The following is a 22,275-nucleotide window of genomic DNA, read 5'->3' as shown; positions in this document are numbered from 1 at the left end:
TAAAGCTCTTGGTGCTGCTATGAAGTTAGATTAACTTATCCACTGTTGCCAATATGTGGCCTGTCCCTGGAAGATTCACCTCTCTGCTCAGGTCTTCTACTTCTGAGTTCCTCTGTTCTGAATAGTTTTATGCCTGAGCTACTTTTCCAGCTCAAACAGCCAAAGGTTGGAAAGGACCTCCAAAGGTCCCCACTCCCAAAATCCTCTCTGATAGACTCCACATCATCATTCTTTCATTGATCAATGGATCCTGGAATGGGTTGGGTTGGAAGGGACCTCCAAAAGTCCCCCCCTCCCAAAGTTCTCTCTGATAGACTCCACATCATCATTCTTTCATTGATCAATGGATCCTGGAATGGGTTGGGTTGGAAGGGACCTCCAAAAGTCCCCCCCTCCCAAAGTCCTCTCTGATAGACTCCACATCATCATTCTTTCATTGATCAATGGATCCTGGAATGGGTTGGGTTGGAAGGGACCTCCAAAAGTCCCCCCCTCCCAAAGTTCTCTCTGATAGACTCCACATCATCATTCTTTCATTGATCAATGGATCCTGGAATGGGTTGGGTTGGAAGGGACCTCCAAAAGTCCCCCCCTCCCAAAGTCCTCTCTGATTGACTCCACATCATCATTCTTTCATTGATCAATGGATCCTGGAATGGGTTGGGTTGGAAGGGACCTCCAAAAGTCCCCCCCTCCCAAAGTCCTCTCTGATTGACTCCACATCATCATTCTTTCATAGATCAGTGGATCCTGGAGTGGGTTGGGTTGGAAGAGACCTCCAAAAGTCCCCCCTCCCCAGGTCTGATTGACTCCACATCCTCCATCACTCTTTCAGAGCTTCAGTCATAGATGGGTTAAGTTGGAAGGGACCTCTAAAGGTCTCCCCTCCCAAAGTCCTCTCTGATTGGCTTCACATCTTCCATCCCTCTTTTATAGATTGGTTCATGGAATGGGTTGTCTTGGAAGTGACCTCCAAAGGTGTCCCATCCCCCCTGCAAGGTTCTAAACTCAGCCCAGTCTGATTGGCTCCACATCTTCCATCAGTCTTCCATAGATTCATTCATGGAATGGGTTTGGTTGGAAGGGACCTCCAAAGGTTCTCCCCTCTGCAAGGTTCTAGTCTCTGTCCTGTCTGGTTAACTCCACATCTTCCATCACCCTTTTGTAGATTCATTCATGGAATGGGTTGAGAGAGTTGGGGTTGTTCAGCCTGGAGCAGAGAAGGCTCCAAGGAGACCTTAGAGCAGCCTTCCAGTACCTGAAAGGGGCTGCAGGAGAGCTGGGGAGGGACTTGTGACAAGTGCTGGGAGTGGCAGGATGAGAGACAATGGAGCAGGGTAGATTTAGGTTGGACACCAGGAGGAAGTTCTGCACAGTAAGGGTAGTGAAACACTTGAACAGGTTGTCCAGAGAGGTCATGGAGGCCTCATCCCTTTGCCACACGTGGAGGTCATATCCTGATACCCACCAAGAGCCATCCTGGGGAGGCTTTTGCTGAGTGGTTTTGGTGGTTTTGCTTCGTGTTTTTCAGACCTTTAGCTCCCAGGACTAGAGGTGGGACCTGCTCCTCCTCCTCCCTGCAGGTCCATGCCTCTTCCACTGCAACAGGTTGACCAGAGAGGTTGTGGCTGCCCCCTCCCTGGAGGTGTTCAAGGCCAGGCTGGATGAGACCTTGAGCAACTTGAGCTAGTGGGAGGTGTCCCTGCCCATGGCAGGGAGTTGGAACTGGGTGGTCTCTAAGATCTCTTCCAACCCAACTCATTCTCTGATTCCAGCCCTCCCCCAGGGTACAGAAAGCCTCTCCAGCAGCAGTGAGGATGCTTTTGGAAGTCTTTATTGCAGGAACCCATCGGTGGTGATGCTGGTGAGAAGCAGCAGGCTTGGGGGGGCATCTTCCTCTCCAGGTGCAAGGAGAAGCATCCACCTGCAGAGCATCCTCCAGCCCTGTTCCTTCTTAGCCCATTTTGAGCTCCTGCTTCCCCATGTGGCCCACAGAGCTCAGCCACACTTTCCCAGCCCCATAGCTCCCCTTTTCCATCATCTGTGACCAGAGAAGTGATCCCTGATGCCAGATCTCCACCCTGGCTGCTCAGCTCTGGGCAGCTAACCCAAGAGGCAGGACCCTGCGGCACACAACGCTCCCAGCTCCGAGCTCACCTGCAGAGTGGAAGAAAGAGCCAAAGGGCAGCCCCAGGTAGGGAGCTGGGCAGCAGGCTGGCATGGGGCTGGGGTGGGGGCCATGTCTTTACCTTGGAGGAGCAGTAGAGAGGAGGTGAGTTATGGGGGCAGCAGGTGGAGGCAAAGTCAGCTCTCTGCTCCACCAGCTGCCCCAGCAGCTCTGCGCCGGCCGCGGGCAGCGCCTGCCTCAGGCTCTCCTGCAGCCTGCAGAGAGGACACCAGGAGGGTCAGGCAAGCACTGAGGTTGGAAAGCACTGCAGCAGGTTGTGCACAGATGTAGGGGAGGCCCCAGCCCTGCAGACCCCCATGTGGCCCTGGGTAGCCTGCTCTAGTTGGCAGTGTCCCTGCTGCCTGCAGGGTGGTAGTGGTGGTGGTGGTGTTGGACAAGATGACCTTGGAGGGGACCCTTCCAGCCTGCTGCATCCTGTGGTTCTGTTTGTCATTGTCCCTCTGCTTTCGTTGCTGCCTCAGCCAGCCAGCTTCAGAGCATCTTTAACCACAGAAGCACAGGACTGTTGGGGTTGGAGAAGCCCTCTGAGGTCAACCCTCACCCCAACACCACCACAGCCACTACACCACGTCCCCCCAGGTGCTATGGGCACACCTTTCTTCGACACCCCACAGGTGATGACTCCACCATCTCCCTGTGCCAGTGCTTGAAATGGGGAGGATCCAGGGATGTCCAACACCCCTCTGCCATTTTGGGGTGTAGGGTGAGAAGCACACAGCAGGAGCAGGGTGGGATGCCCCACAAGGGCATTTTGGTGCTGTTTAGACTCAAACCAACCTTTTATCCTCCATTTGGGCCAAATTTTGACTGACTCAGGTGGTTTTTTTGGGGGGAGAGCATATGGTGGGGAGGGGGAAGCATGTGGCAAAGGCTCACCTCTTCTTGAAGTCAAGGAATGTTAACTGGGTGTACTGGCCACAGAGCTGGTTGGCCTTCTCCAGGAAAGGAGGCAGCTTTTCTCCCATCAGCTGGCGCTGGCAGGGGGCAGAGGAAGGGTATCAGCAGGCTGGGGGGATGCAGAAGGCCTGAGGGGCAGCAGGGTGTCCCCACTGCTCACCTTTGCCTGCAGGCAGCTGGAGGGGTCCTTGGCAGAGCAGCATTCCTCCCTGACTTTGGTGGAAGCATCATAGATCATGTTGAGGGCAGCCTCGGGGACGCTGGGGTGCCGCCGTGCCAGCTCAAACAGGTACCTGGAGCGGGGACAGGGAGGTGGTGCAGGAGGTGTCCTCACTCTGGTGCTGCTCAGCGTGGGCTGGGGGGGCTGTGCCCCACATCTCTGTGCAGCCCCTGCTTGGGGCGGGGGGCTCCCCACCTTCTCCTTGCCAAACAATGAGGGCAAGGGGAGAACTAAGGAGCCCCTGAGGTTGGAAGAGACCTTTGAGATCAGCAAGTCCAATTCCTCACCCAGAGCTCACAACCCCAGCACTGCTGCTGAGCAGCCACTGCCCCTGAACCCCATCCCTCAGCACCACAGCCATGCCTCTTTTAAACCCCTCCAGGGATGGGGACTCCAGCACCTCCCTCAGCAGCCTGTTCCACTGCCTGACAAACCTTGCAGGGAAGAAATTCTTCCTAATCTCCAACCTGAACCTCCCCTGGCACAACTTGAGGTTGTTTCCTCTTGTCCTGTCACTTGTTGCATGACAGAAGAGTCCAACCCCCACCTCACTGCAACCTTCTTTCAGGCAGCTGTAGAGGCCCAGGGGAGAGCCTCCTCTTCCCCAGGCTGAACCACCCCAGCTCCTTCAGCTGCTCCTCCCTCACCAGCCCTGTTCTCCAGACCCTTCACCAGCCTGGTTGCCCTTCTCTGGACCTGCTCCAGCCCCTCACTGTCCTTCTGAGAGCAAGTGGCCCAGAACTGAGCCCAGCATCTCTAGCACCATGGGCACCACTCACCTCTTGGCATGCTGGGCCCCCTCCTCACCACAGAGCTGCTTGTCTGTCGGCTTGGGCACCTCGAGCAGCTTGGGGGCAGGTGCTGGTGGCAAAGCAGAGATGCAGAAGTAGTTCTCCATGAGGTTCTTGCCCTTGCAGCAGTCAGCAATCCTTTCATCTCGGGCTGCCAGCGCGCCGCAGACTTTGGCTGTGTGCTCTGAGAGCTGTGGAGAGGAGCACAGGGTGAGGAACCCCTTACCGTGATGAGCTTCGCTTCCTGAGCCCCTGTTGGCACCCAGGAGGTGTTTTTGGAGTGGGCCCCTGGCTCACCTACCTTCCTCTGCATGCAGTCCTCGGCCACTGAGTCGCAGCACTGGGAGAAGACCTCAGCAGCATCCTTTGCCAGGGGGAAGAGGTCCTCAAAGGAAGCTGCAGGCATCTTCTGAGCGAGCGAGGTGAGGTAGCTGGGCAGCACAGGGTGAACCAGGGGCTCGGGGGGCAAAGCTGCCCCCTGGCCCCACCAGCAGCTCCAGGCAGAGCAGCTTGGCAGGGAGGTGATGAGGAGCCACAGGGCTTGCTCCACCCTGCGCCGACTCTTCCATGGACCGCGGCTGGCTTCGCGGCTGGGTTCACTTTGGGAGCGCTGCTGCCTGCCAGCAGCTCCGAACAGGACCCTGCCTCCCCCTGGGGACAAAAGCCCTTACCTGAAGGTGACCTTGTCCTTCCCGTAGGCGGCGAAGCGGGAGCAGGCTCGGTTGGACATCAGGGTGAGCAGGGACAGGCTCTTCCTCGCCAGTTTCTGTCACACCGAACAGGATGGAGGTGGCCAAGGGAAGCGCGAGAAGCCCTTGCCAGGACCTCTCCTCCAGGCTACCTGCAGGGCGCTGGCCCAGCAGGCTGAAGGACCTCACCTCCTTCAGGAAGCAGGCGGTGGGCATGGGGGAGATGCAGCAGGTGGAGACCATGGAGAGGAAGCTCCTGGTGGAGCCCAGGAGCACGGGCAGGGGAGCCTGGCCATAGCTGCTGGCGTACTCGTACAGGAACCTGCGGCAGAGGGCGGCTCAGCACACCCAGCACCCCAGCACCCCTGAGGGGCTCAGCGCTGTTGGGGCTGGGCAGGGATTAGAAGCCCTCTCCAGATGCCCACCCCATGCTGCCAGCTTGTCCCACCAAGCCCTGCAGTGGGCTGGTGGCCCCTCTGCAAGCATCTGCACAGGCAATGGCAGCCCTCTCCCCTTTGCTCAGATCCTGCTCCTGGGGCCTGTGCAGGACACCTCCACCTTTCACACAGTACCAGAACCTTAGAGGTTGGAAGGGACCTCCAGAGATTGCAACCTCCCTGCCAGAGCAGGATCACCCAGGTCAGCTCACACAGGAATGCATCCAGGCAGGTTTTCAAAGCCTCCAGAGCAGGAGACTCCACAACCTCTCTGGGCAGCCTGCTCCAGGGCTCTCTCACCCTCACTGTAAAGAAGTTTCTCCTCACGTGGAGGTGCAACCTTCTCTGCTCCAGTTTGTATCCATTGCTCCTTGGCTTATTGCTGTGCACCACCAAAAAGAGGTTGGCCCCAGGCACTTGACACTGCCTGTGGCAGGGAGCTGGAACTAGACGATCTTTGAGGTCCCTTCAGCCTAAATCATTCTATGACCCCCACCCCTCAGCTATTGACAGACACTGATCAGATCCCCTCTCAGCTTTTTCTTCTCCACACTAACAGCCCCAGGGCTTTCAGTCTGTCCTCCTAGGGGAGATGCTCAGGTTCCCCAACCACCCTTGGGGCTCTCTGCTGGGCTCTCTCCAGCAGGTCCCTGTCTCTCCTGGACTGAAGGAACTTTGGCACCCTGGAAGCCCTGCGACAGGCACCAAGAGCCGCAGCACCACGGCAGAGAGGTGAGACGAGGAGGGCTTTGCTTGGGGGCGGCACCTTGGCCAGCAGCTTCTTGGCTCAGCTGGGAGTCCTCACCCCCCCAGCCCCACTCACCGGTCTGCAAAGTCCTTGGGGTCCTTCTTGAAGGCCTGGCAGAGCTCCTCGTTGGAGGGCTGGAGGTAGCGAGGCAGCTGCTGGGGTGGGTGCCGCAGGGCAGCCAGGCAGAGCTTCTGCTCCAGCCCCTCCTGCGTGCAGCAGGCGGCGGTGCCCGGGTGGAAGGGGAAGGGAGAGTCACTGCCGCAGGACTTGGCCGACAGAGCTGAGGACTGCAGCAGAAGGCAGGAGGTTACGTGCTGGGGGCCAGCCCAGGCCCCTCCACCTGCCCTCCTGGGCTCTGCCAGCTGGGCTGGCTCAGCCTCACCCCGGCGTCGTAGCAGGAGGGGTCGGCACCCTCGGCGCAGCAGGTTGCGGCCAAGGAGACAATCTCCTGCACCAGGTGGTTGATCTCCTCAAAGGTGGCGTTGGAGAACTTCCTGCTGTTGGCTATGATGTTCCTGGGAGCAGGGAGCAAAGAGAGGATGAGCTGGTGGCGTGGTCTTTTCCCTTAAGCAGATGAGCTGGTGGCATGGATCTTTCCTTTAAGCAAGAAGAGGAGCTGGTGGCATGGATCTCTCCTTTAACAAGGACAGGATGAGCTGGTGGCATGGTTCCCTCCCTTTAACAAGGACAGGATGAGCTGGTGGCATGGTTCTCTCCTCTAAGCAAGAAGAGGAGCTGGTGGCATGGATCTCTCCTTCAACAAGGAGAAGATGAGCTGGTGGCATGGTTCTCTCCTTTAACAAGGAGAAGATGAGCTGGTGGCATGGATCTCTCCTTTAACAAGGAGAAGATGAGCTGGTGGCATGGATCTCTCCTTTAACAAGGAGAAGATGAGCTGGTGGCATGGATCTCTCCTTTAACAAGGAGAAGATGAGCTGGTGGCATGGATCTCTCCTTTAACAAGGAGAAGATGAGCTGGTGGCATGGTTCTCTCCTTTAACAAGGAGAAGATGAGCTGGTGGCATGGTTCTCTCCTTTAACAAGGAGAAGAGGAGCTGGTGGCATGGATCTCTCCTTTAACAAGGAGAAGAGGAGCTGGTGGCATGGATCTCTCCTTTAACAAGGAGAAGAGGAGCTGGTGGCATGGATCTCTCCTTTAACAAGGAGAAGAGGAGCTGGTGGCATGGTTCTCTCCTTTAACAAGGAGAAGAGGAGCTGGTGGCATGGATCTCTCCTTTAACAAGGAGAAGAGGAGCTGGTGGCATGGATCCCTCCTTTAACAAGGAGAAGAGGAGCTGGTGGCATGGATGCCTCCTTTAACAAGGAGAAGAGGAGCTGGTGGCATGGATCTCTCCTTTAACAAGGAGAAGAGGAGCTGGTGGCATGGATCTCTCCTTTAACAAGGAGAAGAAGAGCTGGTGGCATGGTTCTCTCCTTTAACAAGGAGAAGAGGAGCTGGTGGCATGGTTCTCTCCTTTAACAAGGAGAAGAGGAGCTGGTGGCATGGTTCTCTCCTTTAACAAGGAGAAGAGGAGCTGGTGGCATGGTTCTCTCCTTTAACAAGGAGAAGAGGAGCTGGTGGCATGGATCTCTCCTTTAACAAGGAGAAGAGGAGCTGGTGGCATGGTTCTCTCCTTTAACAAGGAGAAGAGGAGCTGGTGGCATGGATCTCTCCTTTAACAAGGAGAAGAGGAGCTGGTGGCATGGTTCTCTCCTTTAACAAGGAGAAGAGGAGCTGGTGGCATGGATCTCTCCTTTAACAAGGAGAAGAGGAGCTGGTGGCATGGTTCTCTCCTTTAACAAGGAGAAGAGGAGCTGGTGGCATGATTCTCTCTTTTAACAAGGAGAAGAAGAGCTGGTGGCATGGTTCTCTCCCTTAAACAAAGACAGGATGAGCTGTTGCCACTTTCCTCTTCCTTAAAACCACTGCCTCCCCCCACATTGTTCTTCCAAAGTAGGGCAGGAGAAGAGAAGCTGTGGTGGTGCAAGGAAAACCTTTGGAAAACAGCCAGGGAAGACCCAGGGCTCAGGCTGGGGCTGGCCCTTTCCAGGCCCTCATGGGCCAGGATTCCCAGTTATTTGGGCACCTAATTGATGTGGTGGAGCTCAGCAAGGAGATGAACTTCTCTCCTATTAAAAGCCACCAGGGTCCTGTTTGGGTGCACAAATCCTCCCATTTCTAAGCTGATTTTTGTTTAAGCCTGGGGGGGATAGGCTGGGTTTAGGTGGTGGAGAGCCCTGGGAGAGCAGGAGGTACCTACAGGGTCCGGAATTCCTCTTTCCCCAGGGCATTGAACTCCTGGCAGACCTTGTCCCGGATGTAAGCTTTACCTGGAAGAGCACAAGAGAAAGAAAGGAGGATTTGTGAGCAGGATTTGTGTCTTGGGTCACTTGAGTGCCATCAAGGTGGTGTCTGGGAAGCCAGGACCTGGTGATGTGCTGGGGTTGGGCTGTGGGACAACAGCAGCTTTGCTCTCCTCTCCTGTGTCCTTCTCTTTGGGGCCTCATTTCCAGCACCTTTCCACCTTGCAGACAGCAAGAAACCCTCCAAAGCAGCCTGGCTCTGCTCCACTGAGTTCCTCCAGGAGTTAACTCCAACCTTCTGCTTTTACTAGGGAAAATGATTCCTTGGGGACCAACCTGTCCCCACCTGACCTCCTGCTTTGCTCTCACTCTCCCAGGAGCAGCAGCATGGGACTGAGGGGTGCTACAGCTCCACAGAATCCATCCAAAGGCTGTGGAGCTCTGGGATTATTTCCTTGAGGATTGCTCCTTCCTGCTGCTCTCTCAAGTCAGAGGTGATGGTGGTCCTTAGGGAGGTGCTGGGCTTGGAGGAACATCTCTGGTACTCAGGCTGCTTGGGTCAGAGGAAGGGACAAGGGAGAAACTTCTCTCTGAGCTAGGAAAGCTACAGGGGAATCATCAGGGCCTTCAAAAAGGACAGAGGGGCTGGAGCATGTCCAGAGAAGGGCAACAAAGCTGGTGAAGGGTCTGGAGAACAGGGTTGGTGAGGAGCACCTGAGGGAGCTGGAGGAGGCTGAAGTTGGAGTCAGCTGAGGGTTGGTCTCTCCTCTCAGGTGGTAGAAGGAAAGGCAATGGCCTGAAATTGAGGCTTAGGTTGGAGATGAGGAACAATTTCTTTGCTGCCAGAGTGGTCAGCGATTGGAAGAGGCTGCCCAGGGAGGTGGTGGAGTCCCCATCCCTGCAGGTGCTCCCATGGCACTTGGGGCCAGGTTTAGTGGCCATGGTGGCACTGGGTTGCTGGTTGGACTGGATCTCAGAGGGCTTTCCCAACCCAACCATTCCATGATTCTATCAGTTGCCTTCCCACCCTGGTCCAAAGAGACATTTCTGTGCATTTGGAATGTGTCATGCTGGGTTTTCTGGCAGGGTTTGGAGATCCTGGAGCTGTGGGGACAGGACCATGGAGGTCAGGAGCAGCCAGAAGTGAAGACATCCTGGGGTGACTGCCTCCTGGGTCAGACTTTGCAGAAGCAGGGTTGGTTAGACTTTGGTACCAGCAGGTAAACACTGATAGCACTATTTGCTGGTCACCTCCCCAGCACCAGGGGCTTGGTGATGGTACACCCAAGGTCACCTTGTCCAGTGGGAAAGGAAGCCTGAGGGGGTGGAGTGGTGGAGTCTCCATCCCTGCAGACATTCCAAACCCACCTAGACATGTCCCTGTCTGACCTTCTCTAGGTGGACTTGCCTTGGTATAGGGGTTGGACTGGATGATCTCCAGAGGTCCCTTCCAAGCCCTACCACTCTGTGGGCTCTGCTAGGATGGCAGAAGTGGGGAAAAGGGGAAGCTGTGAGGAAAGGATGTCCTTTCCTGGCAGGAACAGCACCTGTGGGTCACAGATTTGCTGATTGCACTGGCCTGGAAGGGACTCTCAGAGGTCACCTTGTCCAACCCTCCTGCAGGCAGCAGGGACACCTCCAGCTAGAGCAGGCTGCCCAGAGCCACATCGACTCTGATCTTGAATGCCTCCAGGGATGGGGGCATTCCTGTTCCATTGTCTCACCACCCTGGTGTGAAGAACTTCCTCCTGATGTTGCACCTAAATCTGCCCTGTTCTAGTTCCCAGGGACACTTCCCACTAGCCCAGGTTGCTCAAGGTCTCATCCAACCTGGCATCCACAACCTCCCTGGCCAACCTGTCCCAGTATCTCCCTACCCTCCCTCTGCAGAGTTCTTTCCTCATCTCCAGTCTAAATCCCACACCTTTCCCCTTCCTTTCTCTGATTCCTGCTCAGCCATTGGGATGGGGAGAGAAAAGAGCACCAAGAGGTGGTGCCTGGGGTGGAGCAAAGCCCCCAGCAGGCGACAGAGGTCCTTACCTCGGTGCATGGCACAGGCGCTGGCTAAAAGCAGCAGCAGGGTGAGAGCTGCCCTCATCTTGGGGCTGGTTTTGCTGCTTCTGCCCAAGAAAGAGTGATGCCTGGAAACCCATCCTGGTGTTTATAGGGAGGGAGGCCTCCTCGCTGAGTCAATCATTAATCCCAGCAGAGGGGCAGAGGTTGAGCATCCTTGGCCTGCCTGCCATAGCCTGGCGTGCAGCACCTCCAGTATCAGCCCAGCTTTAATCATTAACTCGCCCCAAAAAGGGGATGTGTTGCTGCAGGACCTCGAGCAGGGGCTTCCTGCCCAGGATGGGTGATGGGCATAATCCAGGCATTGGCACAGGCTGCCCAGGGAGGTGGTGGAGTCCTCATCCCTGGAGGTGTTCAAGGAATGTGTGGCCATGGCACTCAGGGACGTGGTGTAGTGGCCAGGGTGATGTTGATGGTTGATTTGATGATCTGGGGGGGGGGGGAGTTTTTCCAGCCAGTTCTATGATTGTGTGAACCACAAGAGATGTGGCAGGGAAAGTGTCCTCTGCATCCCACAAAGCCCTGTGTGATCAGGCCAACAAGTGCTCCTCCCAGCCCCACACAAGGAAAACACCCCACTTTTGGGGTGCAGGCATACCAGATGCTCCCAGGATGGGGAGCTTTTAGGTGAGACAACTGCTCTGAGAGGGAGTGGTGACCTGAAGTGGTGCCTTGCTCTGCTGTGGCTGTGCTGCACCACTGCTGGGGCAGCCTGACACCCACACCCACCTGAGATGACCTAGGGGCTGGTGGCACACATGTCCCTGCCAAGAGCAAGTGTTGCCTCAGGAGGGGAGCAGGTCCACAGGAATGGAGGATGGAAATCCAACCACTGCTCTGTGCCCCAGACCTTGAAGGTCAGATGTTCCCTCCTCAAGTGGTTGGGCTTGATCATAGAGCCAGAGAGTGGTTTGAATTGGAAGGGACCTTAAAGATCATCCAGTTCCATTCCCCATGCCATGGACAGGGACACCTCCCACCAGCCCAGGGTGCTCATGGCCTCATCCAGCCTGGCCTTGAACACCTCCAGGGAAGGGAGGTGTTCCTGCACCAACCTCCCTGGGCAATCTGTGCCAGTAGCTCCCCACCCTCACTGTTAAGAATGATCTCACCTGGAGTACTGCATCCAATTCTGGAGCTCCTGTGACAAGAGGGCTGTGGAGATGCTGGAGAGTGTCCAGAGCAGGGCCAGGAGGATGCTCAGAGGGCTGCAGCAGCTCTGCTGTGAGCACAGACTGAAAGAGTTGGGGCTGTGCAGGCTGGAGAAGAGGAGGCTCCCAAGTGACCTTCTTGTGGCCTTCCAGGATCTGAAGTGGGCTACAGAAAAGCTGGGGAAGGACTTTTTAGGCTCTCGGGGAGTGCCAGGACTAGGGGGAATGGAGCAAAGCTGGAGGTGAGGAGGTTCAGGCTGGAGGTGAGGAGGAAGTTGTTGAGCAGGAGAGTGGTGAGAGGCTGGAATGGGTTGCCCAGGGAGGTGGTTGAGGCCCCATGGCTGGAGGTGTTTGAGGCCAGGCTGGCTGAGGCTGTGTGCAGCCTGCTCTAGGGTAGGGTGTCCCTGGGCATGGCAGGGGGGGTGGAACTGGCTGCTCCTTGTGCTCCCTTCCAACCCTGACTGACTCTATGATCCTATGAACTCTGAGGTCTCTTTCAACCTCAACAGCTCTACGATTCTACAAGAGCAGATGTTTCCCCTTGAGGACCAGATGGCTGAGGTGTTGAAGGCACTTTCTGCTTCCCTGCTGCTCTTCTCCCATGGGAGGTCCCCTTTTCCACCCGAAAATGACAGTGGTGAAGGTCTGGGCAGGATGCAGGTGAGTGGCTGCAGCTGGGACAGAAGACAGCAGAAGCAGCAGGAAGGTAGAATGGAGCCCTGGGTTAGTGTGCCACTGGGAGGGTCGTGAACCACTTACTGGTGCCCAGGCTGGCACCTCCTTGGAGCTGCAGCTGGGGACCAGCTCCTGCAAACCTTGACCCTTCTGCAGCCTGTGACTGCTCCGTGCTTGTGACATGTTTATGGTCCTCTGCCCTGCACACAAAGCACCAACAACTCCAAGTCTCTTCCACAGAGCTCTGGGAGATGATGGTGCCTTGGGTTATGGGGGCAAAGCCCTCCTTCTGCTCCTCTAGTGATGGATGCAGGGAGGGAGGGATGAATGCATGCATGAAGAGTTGGGTGGATAAGTGGATGGATGGAGGGATGGATTGAGGGATGGACAGATGAATAGTTAGGTGGATGGACAAGTGGATGGAGAGAGGGATGAAAAGTGTTTGGGTGGATGGATGGACAGATGAATAGTTGGGTAGATGGACAAGTGGATGGATGGATGGACAGATGAATAGTTGGGTGGATGGATGAGTGGATGGATAGATGGATGGAGGGATGAAGAGATGAATAGTTGGGTGGATGGATGGAGGGATGGACAGATGAATAGTTGGGAGGATGGATGAATGGAGGGATGAACAGATGAATACTTGGGTGGATGGATGGAGGGATGGACAGATGAATAGTTAGGTGGATGGAGAGAGGGATGAAGAGTGTTTGGGTGGATGGATGGACAGATGAATAGTTGGGTGGATGGATGAACAGATGAATAATTGGGTAGATGGACAAATGGATGGAGGGAGGGATGAACAGGTGAGTATTTGGATGGACAGACAAGTGGATGGATGGATGGATGGACAGATGGATAGTTGGGTGGATGGATGAGTGGATGGATAGATGGATGGAGGGATGAAGAGATGAATAGTTGGATGGATGGACAAGTGAATAGTTGGGAGGATGGATGAGTGAATGGATGAATGGAGGGATGAACAGATGAATAGTTGGGTGGATGGACAAGTGGATGGATGGAGGGATGGACAGATGAATAGTTTGATGGATGGAGGGATGAACAGATGAATATCTGTGTGGAGGGAGAGATGGACAGATGAATACTTGGGTGGATGGATAAGTGGATGGATGGATGGAGGGATGCACAGATGAATATCTGTGTGGAGGGAGGGATGGACAGATGAATAGTTGGGTGGATGGATGGAGGGATGCACAGATGAATATTTGGGTGGAGGGACGGATGAACAGATGGATAGTTAGGTGGGTGGATGAGTGGATGGATGGATGAACAGATGACTATTTGGGTGGAAGGAGGGGAGGATGAACAGATGAAGAGTTAGGTGGGTGGATGAGTGGATGGATGGAGGGATGAATAATTGGGTGGATGGACAAGTGGATGGATGGAAGGAGGGAGGGAGGAGAGCAGGCCACTCGCTGTCAGCTCTGCTCTTCCCCACAGGCAGCCCAGAGACAGAAGGAGAGGCATGGGGACACAGTGCATCCTCCTGCCGTGCTTGCAGAGGGGCGTCCCAGCCATCGCCTGCCGCTGCCCTGGGAGGTGACAGCTGGAGCTGGAGGTGGCTGAGGCTCCAAACGGAGCTGCCGGGGCCAGTTTAGAAGCAGAGGCCAAGCCCTGGGTGGCTGGGGTCAGAGGAAGGCTAGCCTGGGGGACAGGAACGGCACTGCAGTGGGCAGCGCTGGAGCCTGTCCCATGATCTCACGCCCTGCAGTCCAGCCGTAACCTGTCACCTCCCCGCACACATCCCTTGCGCCGCGGCCCCGAGCTCCGCATCCAAACGGCTCTTCAGCGCGGCACCGCCAGGGGCCCGACCCCCGCGGCCGAAGCGAGGCTGCGCCCAGCGCCCCGGCGCCTGCCGTCCCTCTTCATTCTCTCCCGGTAAAGCTGCCCGCGGCCCCGGGATGGCAGCAGCTTGGCTGGACGTGACACCGCCGGCGGGGAGTGAATCTGCACCCCAGTGCCGCAGGACCTAGCCGGTGCCTCTGCTCCGCTGCTGGCGTAGCCGAAGCTCCGCCTGCCTCGGGTGCACGGAACGAAGTAGCGCAGCAAGTTGGAGCCCCGGTGGCTGCCGTCGCTCCGTCTCCGTTCTCGGTTCTCGCCCGGTCACGCCGCCCGCGGCACCGTGATGGCAGCAGCCTGGCTGGAGGAGGGAGGCCGCCGGTGAGGCCAAATGAGGTGCGCGGGGGAAGCCTGCGCCGCAGGACGCTCGGTGAGGCCCCGGGGAACTCTCGCACCTGCTCCGCTCTCTGCCGCCGCCTGGCGCCGACCGAGCAGCCGGTAGCGAGGGGGCGCTGGGAGTCGTTCCCCGCAGTGGCGCCGCCTGGCGGAGGAGAGGCGACAGCGCAGGAGCTTGTCCTCCAGCGCTCCGTCCCCGGCAGCTGCCCTGGCGAAGCGAGTGGCACGGCTGGACCCAGCGCCCAGCGCAGCCTCCCTGCCCCGGGAGAGGCCTGAGGGCTCCGGACAGCCCCGAACCGCGCTGCTCACCCTGCCTGCGGGCCCTGGCAGCGATGCACCTGATTGCCTGCTAACGAGCGGTGAACTGGGAGCGGGGTCTGTGCCACCCCTGGCACTGCTGGGCTGCCCCCTTCGAAGGGACAGGGAACTACTGGCGAGAGGGGAGGCTAGGAAGATGCTGAGGGACCTGGAGCGTCTCTGAGGATCAACAGATGAGAGCCCCTGGGGCTGCTGAGCCTGGAGGAGAGCAGAGAGACCTGGAGCGTCTCTGAGGATCAACAGATGAGAGCCCTTGGGGCTGCTGAGCCTGGAGAAGAGCAGAGGAACCTGGAGCATCTCTGAGGATCAACAGATGAGAGCCCCTGGGGCTGCTGAGCCTGGAGAAGAGCGGAGGGACCTGGAGCATCTCTGAGGATCAACAGATGAGAGCCCCTGGTGCTGCTGAGCCTGGAGAAGAGCAGAGGGACCTGGAGCATCTCTGAGGATCAACAGATGAGAGCCCCTGGGGCTGCTGAGCCTGGAGAAGAGCAGAGAGACCTGGAGCATCTCTGAGGATCAACAGATGAGAGCCCCTGGGGCTGCTGAGCCTGGAGGAGAGCAGAGGGACCTGGAGCATCTCTGAGGATCAACAGATGAGAGCCCCTGGGGCTGCTGAGCCTGGAGAAGAGCAGAGGGACCTGGAGCATCTCTGAGGATCAACAGATGAGAGCCCCTGGGGCTGCTGAGCCTGGAGAAGAGCAGAGGGACCTGGAGCATCTCTGAGGATCAACAGATGAGAGCCCCTGGGGCTGCTGAGCCTGGAGGAGAGCAGAGAGACCTGGAGCATCTCTGAGGATCAACAGATGAGAGCCCCTGGGGCTGCTGAGCCTGGAGGAGAGCAGAGAGACCTGGAGCATCTCTGAGGATCAACAGATGAGAGCCCCTGGGGCTGTTGAGCCTGGAGGAGAGCAGAGGGACCTGGAGCATCTCTGAGGATCAACAGATGAGAGCCCCTGGGGCTGCTGAGCCTGGAGAAGAGCAGAGGGACCTGGAGCATCTCTGAGGATCAACAGATGAGAGCCCCTGGGGCTGCTGAGTCTGGAGAAGAGCAGCCCCAGAGGGGATCTGATCAACGTTCAGCAAAAGCTAAAGGGTGGGGGGCAAGAGATGGGGCTGGGGGCTTGTCAGTGGTGCCCAGTGACAGGACAGGGGGCAGCAGGCACAAACTGGAGCCCAGGAGGTTCCACTTGAACATCAAGGCAAAACTTCTCTGCCGTGATGGTGCTGGAACCCTGGAGCAGGCTGCCCAGAGAGGCTGTGGAGCCTCCTTCTCTGGAGAGATTCCAACCCCCACCCAGGCCATTATGATCCTGGGCAAGCTGCTGTGGATGCCCCTGCTTGAGCAGGGGGATAGACTGGATGAGCTCCAGGAGGTCTCTTCCAGCCCCTTCCCTGGGATTGTGTCGCTCCCTAGTCAGGCAGAGCACAGTGTCAGTGTCACACTGAAACCCATGGGGGCTGGAAGCAGGGGGGAGCTGAGCCTGCCTGGTGTGACATGCCTGCTTCGTGGCAGGTGAGCCTACTGATGAATCATGTTCCACGGTGCTGTTTTCTTCACTGCAGGAGTGGTCAGGGCTTGGCACAGGCTGCCCAGGGAGCTGGTGGAGTCCCCATCCCTGCAGCCACAGCACTTGGGGGTGTAATGGTCTTAAGTTGGACTTGGTGATCTTAGAAGTCGTTTGCAACTTTAATTACTGTGATTGTCTGGCCAGAGCTGCATCAAACAGGGGACCAATTTCAGCTGTGCATTCCTCATCAGTGTGAGTGACTGAAATAATGAGCTCCCTGCATCCAGAAGATAACTCTCCTGCTGCGCAAATCATCCTCTATTTCCAGGTAATTTCTGGCTTTGCCAGAGATGAGGTGGAGTCGATTTGAGGCTTCAGGATGGCCTGAGCAAGCAGGTGTTCTGCTCTTCAGAAGCCCACCTGGGGACTTCATTAATTCCCTGCCAGGTTTTCACTGATTTCCTTTGCTGTTAAGCAGGAGTTTGTTGCCTTCCCAGCATCACCAAGCAGGCAGGAGGTCAGCAGGCCAGGGAGGGTGGTTGGCTGAGGTGGTAAAGCTCATTACAATATAGATCCTGTGCTAGAGCCTTCAGTTTTCTGCCCTGAAGTTTCTTCCATGGGATGTGAACAGTACAGTGACAGAAAGATCTCATCCCTGGCATCTCCAGGGAAGAGTTTAGGGTGTATTTGAGAACCTAAGAGTAACCCACACATGTCCCAGTGTCCTGCATCCCCTCTTCTGGCTCTGGAATCATGGAATCAAACAGGTTGGAAGAGACCTCCAAGCTCATCCAGTCCAACCTAGCACCCAGCCCTATCCAATCAGTTAGATCATGGCACTAAGTGCCTCATCCAGGCTTTAACCAGCCTGGAACTAGCACAAAATACTCACTCCAGGGCCAGTGTTTTGTGTTTGCAGAGGAGAGGACAGCACTGAACTCAGGATGCCTTTGAGCACCTCATTGTACCTTGCCCCTCAGCATCACCAGTGGCCTGGCCTGGGTCTGGTGCTTTGGAGCATCAAGCAGAACAGCTGAAGTAGGTGGGAGAGTGGAACAGGAGTGAGGAGGATTTGGTTGGTGCCTTTCTAAGCAGCTGCTTTGCAGTTGTGGTGCTGAGGGCTGTGCTTTAGTGGTGACCACTCACTGCTGGCTTAACAGTTGGCCTTGATGATCTTAAAAGTCTCTCCCAACCCAAATTATTCTGTTCAGAGCAAGCTTCATCTCTGCTGAAAACCCATTGGAGCTTAGAAAACACAAAAAGCAAAGCCCTGAAAGCTGCCAGTGAGTGGAAGACTGGAGATGATTCTTCACGAGGTTGTGGGCAGGTGCTGGAAGCCTCATCCCTGGAGGTCTTTAAGGCCAGGCTAGATGTGGCTCTGGGCAACCTGAGGTGTCCCTTCCATGGTGGTGGTGGGAGATGGAACTGGATGATCCTTGAAGTCACTTCCAGCCCTGAGAGTTATGTGGTATTTTGTGCTGGATGCTTCCCCTTGTTCTGTCCTTCTGCTGATGGAGCTTCTGGTTCTGTCTTTGGCTTTACAGGGATTTCCCAAGCTGCAGGAGTTCCTCTCAGGATGCTCAATCCCCATCTCCATGTCACTGCTGAAGACAGCAAATGGTGTTGGTGCCAGGATGGACACAGTAGTGAGCTCTGGGAATCCAGGTGTGGCAAACTGATGGGTAAAGCAGGCCTTGCTGTCTGCAAAGGGCTGGATGAAGGAGTGTGGGCAGCTTCAAACTCCTTTGTGGTGGAGTTCTCAGCAGAGCACAAAAGGATCCCTGTCTGATGAGATCATCTGAAGGTCCCAGCCTGGGCAAAAGGTGTGTTGCTAAAAACCTCCCCCAAAATCAGAGCTTTTCTTCCTCCCCCCCCCCCCCCCCCCCCCCAAACTCCCCAAAATGTTTTCCTTGTTCCCTGGTATTCAGAAAGGAAAAGAGATGGGGAAGGCACAGCCTTCAAAGTTGTCAGTTTTCCTCACCTGAAAGGCTCTCCAGAGTACCAGGAGGAGGACTGCTTGGGGGGGATGACCTCACTGTCTGCTGCCTGGCCTCACAGGATGGCTTGTGCTGATGATCTAAGCCCACAGCAGGTCTGTGTGGGGAGGTTCATCGCTAAACTTTGCTTCTCACTGATGGCAGGAGCCTTGCTGAGATGCTTCCAAGGCTGCTGTCTGCCTGTGCTGAGTTCATAGAAATCACAGAATCAAGCAGGTTAGAAGAGACCTCCAAGCTCAGCCAGTCCAACCTAGCACCCAGCCCTGGCCAATCAACCAGACCATGGCACTAAGTGCCTCAGCCAGGCTTGGCTTCAACACCTCCAGGCACAGCAACTCCACCACCTCCCTGGGCAGCCCATTCCAATGCCAATCACTCTCTCTGCCAACAACTTCCTCCTAACATCCAGCCTAGACCTCCCCTGCCACAACTTCACACTGTGTCCCCTTCTTCTGTTGCTGGGTGCCTGGCAGAAGAGCCCAACCCCACCTGGCTACAGGTGTTTTATCTCCTGTCACCACTGAAGTCTTTTTTCCAGGTGTTTCCCCCCTCCCCACCTCAAAATGTACCAGAAAAGCCCTTTTCTTTCCCCTTTATTTCTTACATCCCCATTCCTGATTCTTTCTCCAGCTCCAACAAGAGTTAAGATCACACAAGTGACAAGAGGAGCAATCCAGGAAGGGAACTCATTGAATGTCAGTGAAGACAGGAGCTGGTTGGCATCTGGAGTGTCCAGGCAGAAGCAGTATGAGGACAAGAAGAAGACCCTGGAAGGAGTGAGTTCAGTTTTCAGGCCATGTCTCCAATATGACAGAGAGTAAAGGCAAGTTTGGGGTCCAGCTCAGTTTCAGCTACACCATCACCTTGAAAGGCTGCAGCAGGTGATCCTTGCAACCTGACAGTCTGGGATTCTGCTGCTTCACAGAAGCAGCTCCAAGAGTCCTGACAAGGTCCCAGTGCTGAGAAGTTGGTGTTACATCATGAAATGGGCTGATTGGATTAGTCTTGCTTTGAGCAGAGGGCTTGAAAGCATTGGATGAATGTTCTCCTCTCCATCAGTGAGGAGCCAGAGTGAGCAACACTTCAAGGGTGGGTGGCAGGAGGGTGGGACCAGGCTTTGTTCAGTGACAGGACAAGGAGTAACAGGCACAAACTTGACCATCAGAGATTTCATCTATGCATGAGGAGGAGCTTCTGTAATTGGAGGGTGCTGCAGCCCTGGAGCAGGCTGCCCAGAGAGGTGGTGGAGTCTCCATCTCTGGAGAGATTCCAAACCCCTCCTGGATGTGTTCTTGTGTGACCTTCTGTAGGTGCCCCTACCTTGGCAGGGAAGGTGGGTTGGATGATCTCCAGAGGTCCCTTCCAGCCTCTCCCATTCTGTTTTTGTCTCAGGTCCCTGTCCCCAGGTGCCTTTTTCTCTTGTGTCCCAGGCAGTGGCAGCTCAGCCCAGTTCAGCCACACCTTTGCTCCAGCCCAGCTCAAGAACAGCAGAGTCATCACTGACTGCAGGGCAGCAACCACTGCTTTGAGCTGGGAACACCAAGAGCTGCTTTGGGTTTCCTGCTTCCATCAAATGCTCAGGTATGGTGGGCAGGGCCTTCAGCTACCTGGGCTAGTGGGAGCTGTCCCTGCCCGTGGCAGGGGGAGAGGGGTTGGCACTGGCTGATCTTGAAGGTCCCATCCAAACTAACCCATTCTATGATGCCAGTTGCAGATCTGCTTCAACACAACCATTTTGACTTGCCTTTGTCAGCAGAGGCTAGCAGAGCCTGAGTGAGTTCCCCCACACAGCCAAGCAGCTCTGCTGGGCACAAGGTCACAGCACCCCTCACTTGCTCCTGTCGGCGCAGGGCTCTTCCAGCTCCTCCATCACCACGTCCTGCTGATTGTCCACCCAGTTGCCTTTCTTAACTGCCTTCCTCTCCTCCTCAGCACCTGGGCAGGCCTGCTGCCGTGCTGCCTGGCAGCTGGCAGCTGGCAGAGTGGCTTTGCCTGGGCCTGGCTGCCAGCAGCCCTCCCTGCGAGGAGGCAGCTGCCGGCAGCAGAGCCGAAGCTTGAAGGCTGCCTGGAAGCCGCGGCGGAAGTTCTCGTTGAAGAAGCCGTAGACGATGGGGTTGATGCTGCTGTTGAAGAAGGCCAGCCAGTGAGCCAAGGGGTAGATGTAAACGTTGATGAGCTGCAGCTGCAGGTCTGAGAGCGTGGCATAGTCTGACAGCATCATCAGGGTCCAGAGAGGCAGCCAGGAGAGGGTGAAAAGCGAAGCCACAACGATCAGCATCTTGATCACCTTCTGCTTCTTCCTGCTGACTGCCAGGCGCTGCTGCTGCTGCTGCTGCTGCTGGCCAGGCCTCCCCAGCACGGGGCTGGAGAGAGCCATGCTGATCCTGGCGTACATCAGGACGATGAGGGAGAGAGGAGCCAGGTAGATGTTGGCAAACAGGACGGTGGTGTAGATCCTGCGCATGCCCGGCTCGGGCCAGTCCTCCCGGCACCAGTAGACAGGGCGGGTTCGGTTGCCGTGGCCGAGGAGCACCCTGAAGTGCTTCTCCTCCTGGATTTGCAGCATGACAGCAGAAGGGCACATGATGGCCACGGCCAGGAGCCAGATGAGCGCGATGATGGCCAGGGCGCTGGGGACCGTCAGCTTCTGCCTGAAGGGGTGCACGATGCAGCGGAACCTGCGCGGGGACGGCGACACCGCTGCCAGCCGCGCCACGGGCAGGGGCTGCAGGGCTGCCGGCAGGGCTGCTGCAGGGCTGCAGAGCAGGGCAACCAAGCTGGGGGAGGGGGTGCAGAGCAGGGCAACCAGGCTGCTGGAGGGTTGCAGGGAAGGGCAACCAGGCTGCTGGAGGGTTGCAGAGAAGGGCAACCAGGCTGCTGGAGGGTTGCAGGGAAGGGCAACCAGGCTGCTGGAGGGCTGTAGAGCAGGGGACCCAAGCTGGGGGAGGCTTGCAGAGAAAGGCAACCAGGCTGGTGGAGGCTTGCAGAGAAGGGCAACCAGGCTGGTGGAGGGAGTGCAGAGAAAGGCAACCAAGCTGGTGGAGGGTTGCAGGGAAGGGCAACCAGGCTGGTGGAGGGCTGTAGAGCAGGAGAACTAAGCTGGTGGAGGGGGTGCAGAGCAGGGGAACCAAGCTGGTGGAGGGCTATAGAGCAGGGGAACCAAGCTGGTGGAGGGCTATAGAGCAGGGGAACCAAGCTGGTGGAGGGCTATAGAGCAGGGGAACCAAGCTGGTGAAGGGGTGCAGAGAAGGGCAACCAAGCTGGTGGAGGGGGTGCAGAGCAGGGGAACCAAGCTGGTAGAGGGGTGCCGAGCAGGGGAACTAAGCTGGTGGAGGGGGTGCAGAGCAGGGGAACCAAGCTGGTGGAGGGCTGTAGAGCAGGGGAACCAAGCTGGTGAAGGGGTGCAGAGAAGGGCAACCAAGCTGGTAGAGGGGTGCAGAGAAGGGCAACCAAGCTGGTAGAGGGGTGCAGAGAAGGGCAGCCAAGCTGGCAAAGTGCCTGGAGACCAAGACTGCTGAGGAGCAGCTGGGGGTGTTTAGTTTGGAGAAGAGGAGGCTGAGGGGAGACCTCACTGCTCCCTACAGCTCCCTGAAAGGAGGTTGCAGTGAGGTGGGGGCTGGGCTCTTGTTCCAAGGAACAAGTGATAGGACAAAAGGAAATGGCCTCAAGTTGCCCCAGGGGAGGTTTAGCTTGGTTGTGAGGAACTATTTCTTTCCCCAAAGGGTTGTCAAAGCCTGGCCCAGGCTGTTCAGGGCAGTGGTGGAGTCCCCATCCCTGGAGGGATTTCAAAGCCCTGTAGATGTGATGCTGAGAGCTATGATTTGGTGACGACCCGGCAGTGCTGGGCTGAAGGTTGGGCTGGCTGATGTTCCCCTGAGCCTCTCTACTGATAGGAAAGAGCCTCTCATTGTCCAGGAAATGGCCTCAGTTTTCCCCAGTTTGTGTCTGTTTCCCCTCATCCTATCTCAGGACACCACCAGAAAGAGCCTGGCCCCTTCTTCTTGACACCCACCAGTAAGTGACCCACTGGAAGAGTCACTTTGAGGAGGGGAAAATGATGCATAAGGAACAAAGGTGGAG

The 22,275-nt window shown here is 56.6% G+C and overlaps 2 protein-coding genes and 1 long non-coding RNA gene across 9 annotated transcripts in view; 1 reads left to right on the top strand and 2 right to left on the bottom strand.

The window, feature by feature from the left end:
- Positions 1 to 1,816: 1,816 nt before the first annotated feature.
- On the bottom strand, positions 1,817 to 10,462 carry GC (GC vitamin D binding protein). Its single transcript, XM_064149686.1, has 12 exons — positions 10,315 to 10,462; positions 8,232 to 8,301; positions 6,353 to 6,485; positions 6,046 to 6,257; positions 4,975 to 5,107; positions 4,768 to 4,862; positions 4,398 to 4,527; positions 4,085 to 4,287; positions 3,246 to 3,378; positions 3,065 to 3,162; positions 2,250 to 2,382; positions 1,817 to 2,157 (listed from the first exon to the last, which is right to left on the bottom strand). Exons 1-12 carry the CDS (start codon positions 10,370 to 10,372, stop codon positions 2,104 to 2,106), a joined length of 1,452 nt encoding a protein of 483 aa, XP_064005756.1. The 5' UTR covers positions 10,373 to 10,462; the 3' UTR covers positions 1,817 to 2,103.
- Positions 4,350 to 21,024, top strand: LOC135178648 (uncharacterized). Of its 7 annotated transcripts, none has more exons than XR_010303660.1 (6): positions 4,350 to 4,518; positions 5,869 to 5,954; positions 12,008 to 12,158; positions 17,743 to 18,021; positions 18,826 to 18,971; positions 19,626 to 21,024. It is a non-coding gene; the product is annotated as an uncharacterized LOC135178648 (long non-coding RNA). The 7 variants fall into 7 exon arrangements; XR_010303661.1 differs by having other exon boundaries at positions 5,866 to 5,954; XR_010303664.1 differs by lacking the exon at positions 12,008 to 12,158.
- The window catches only part of NPFFR2 (neuropeptide FF receptor 2), a 29,695-nt gene continuing 26,192 nt past the window's right edge, over positions 18,773 to 22,275 (bottom strand). Inside the window, exon 5 of the mRNA XM_064149687.1 lies at positions 18,773 to 20,873. Within this exon, the coding sequence (XP_064005757.1) occupies positions 20,024 to 20,873 (850 nt within the window). The 3' untranslated portion in view covers positions 18,773 to 20,023. The remainder of the gene's footprint in view (positions 20,874 to 22,275) is intronic.

This window comes from Pogoniulus pusillus, chromosome 10, assembly GCF_015220805.1.
Source record: "Pogoniulus pusillus isolate bPogPus1 chromosome 10, bPogPus1.pri, whole genome shotgun sequence".
Lineage (NCBI taxonomy): Eukaryota > Metazoa > Chordata > Aves > Piciformes > Lybiidae > Pogoniulus > Pogoniulus pusillus.
This window is presented reverse-complemented; position numbering and strand designations above follow the sequence as displayed.

Coding starts and splice junctions, on each gene's coding strand:
- GC (XM_064149686.1), bottom strand. CDS start 10,372: ATGAGGGCAGCTCTCACCCTGCTGCTGCTTTTAGCCAGCGCCTGTGCC. Junction 6,486..8,231: donor AAAGAGGAATTCCGGACCCT/GTAGGTACCTCC, acceptor CCCTGCTCCCAG/GAACATCATAGCCAACAGCA. Junction 3,379..4,084: donor GGGGCCCAGCATGCCAAGAG/GTGAGTGGTGCC, acceptor TCCCCGCTCCAG/GTACCTGTTTGAGCTGGCAC.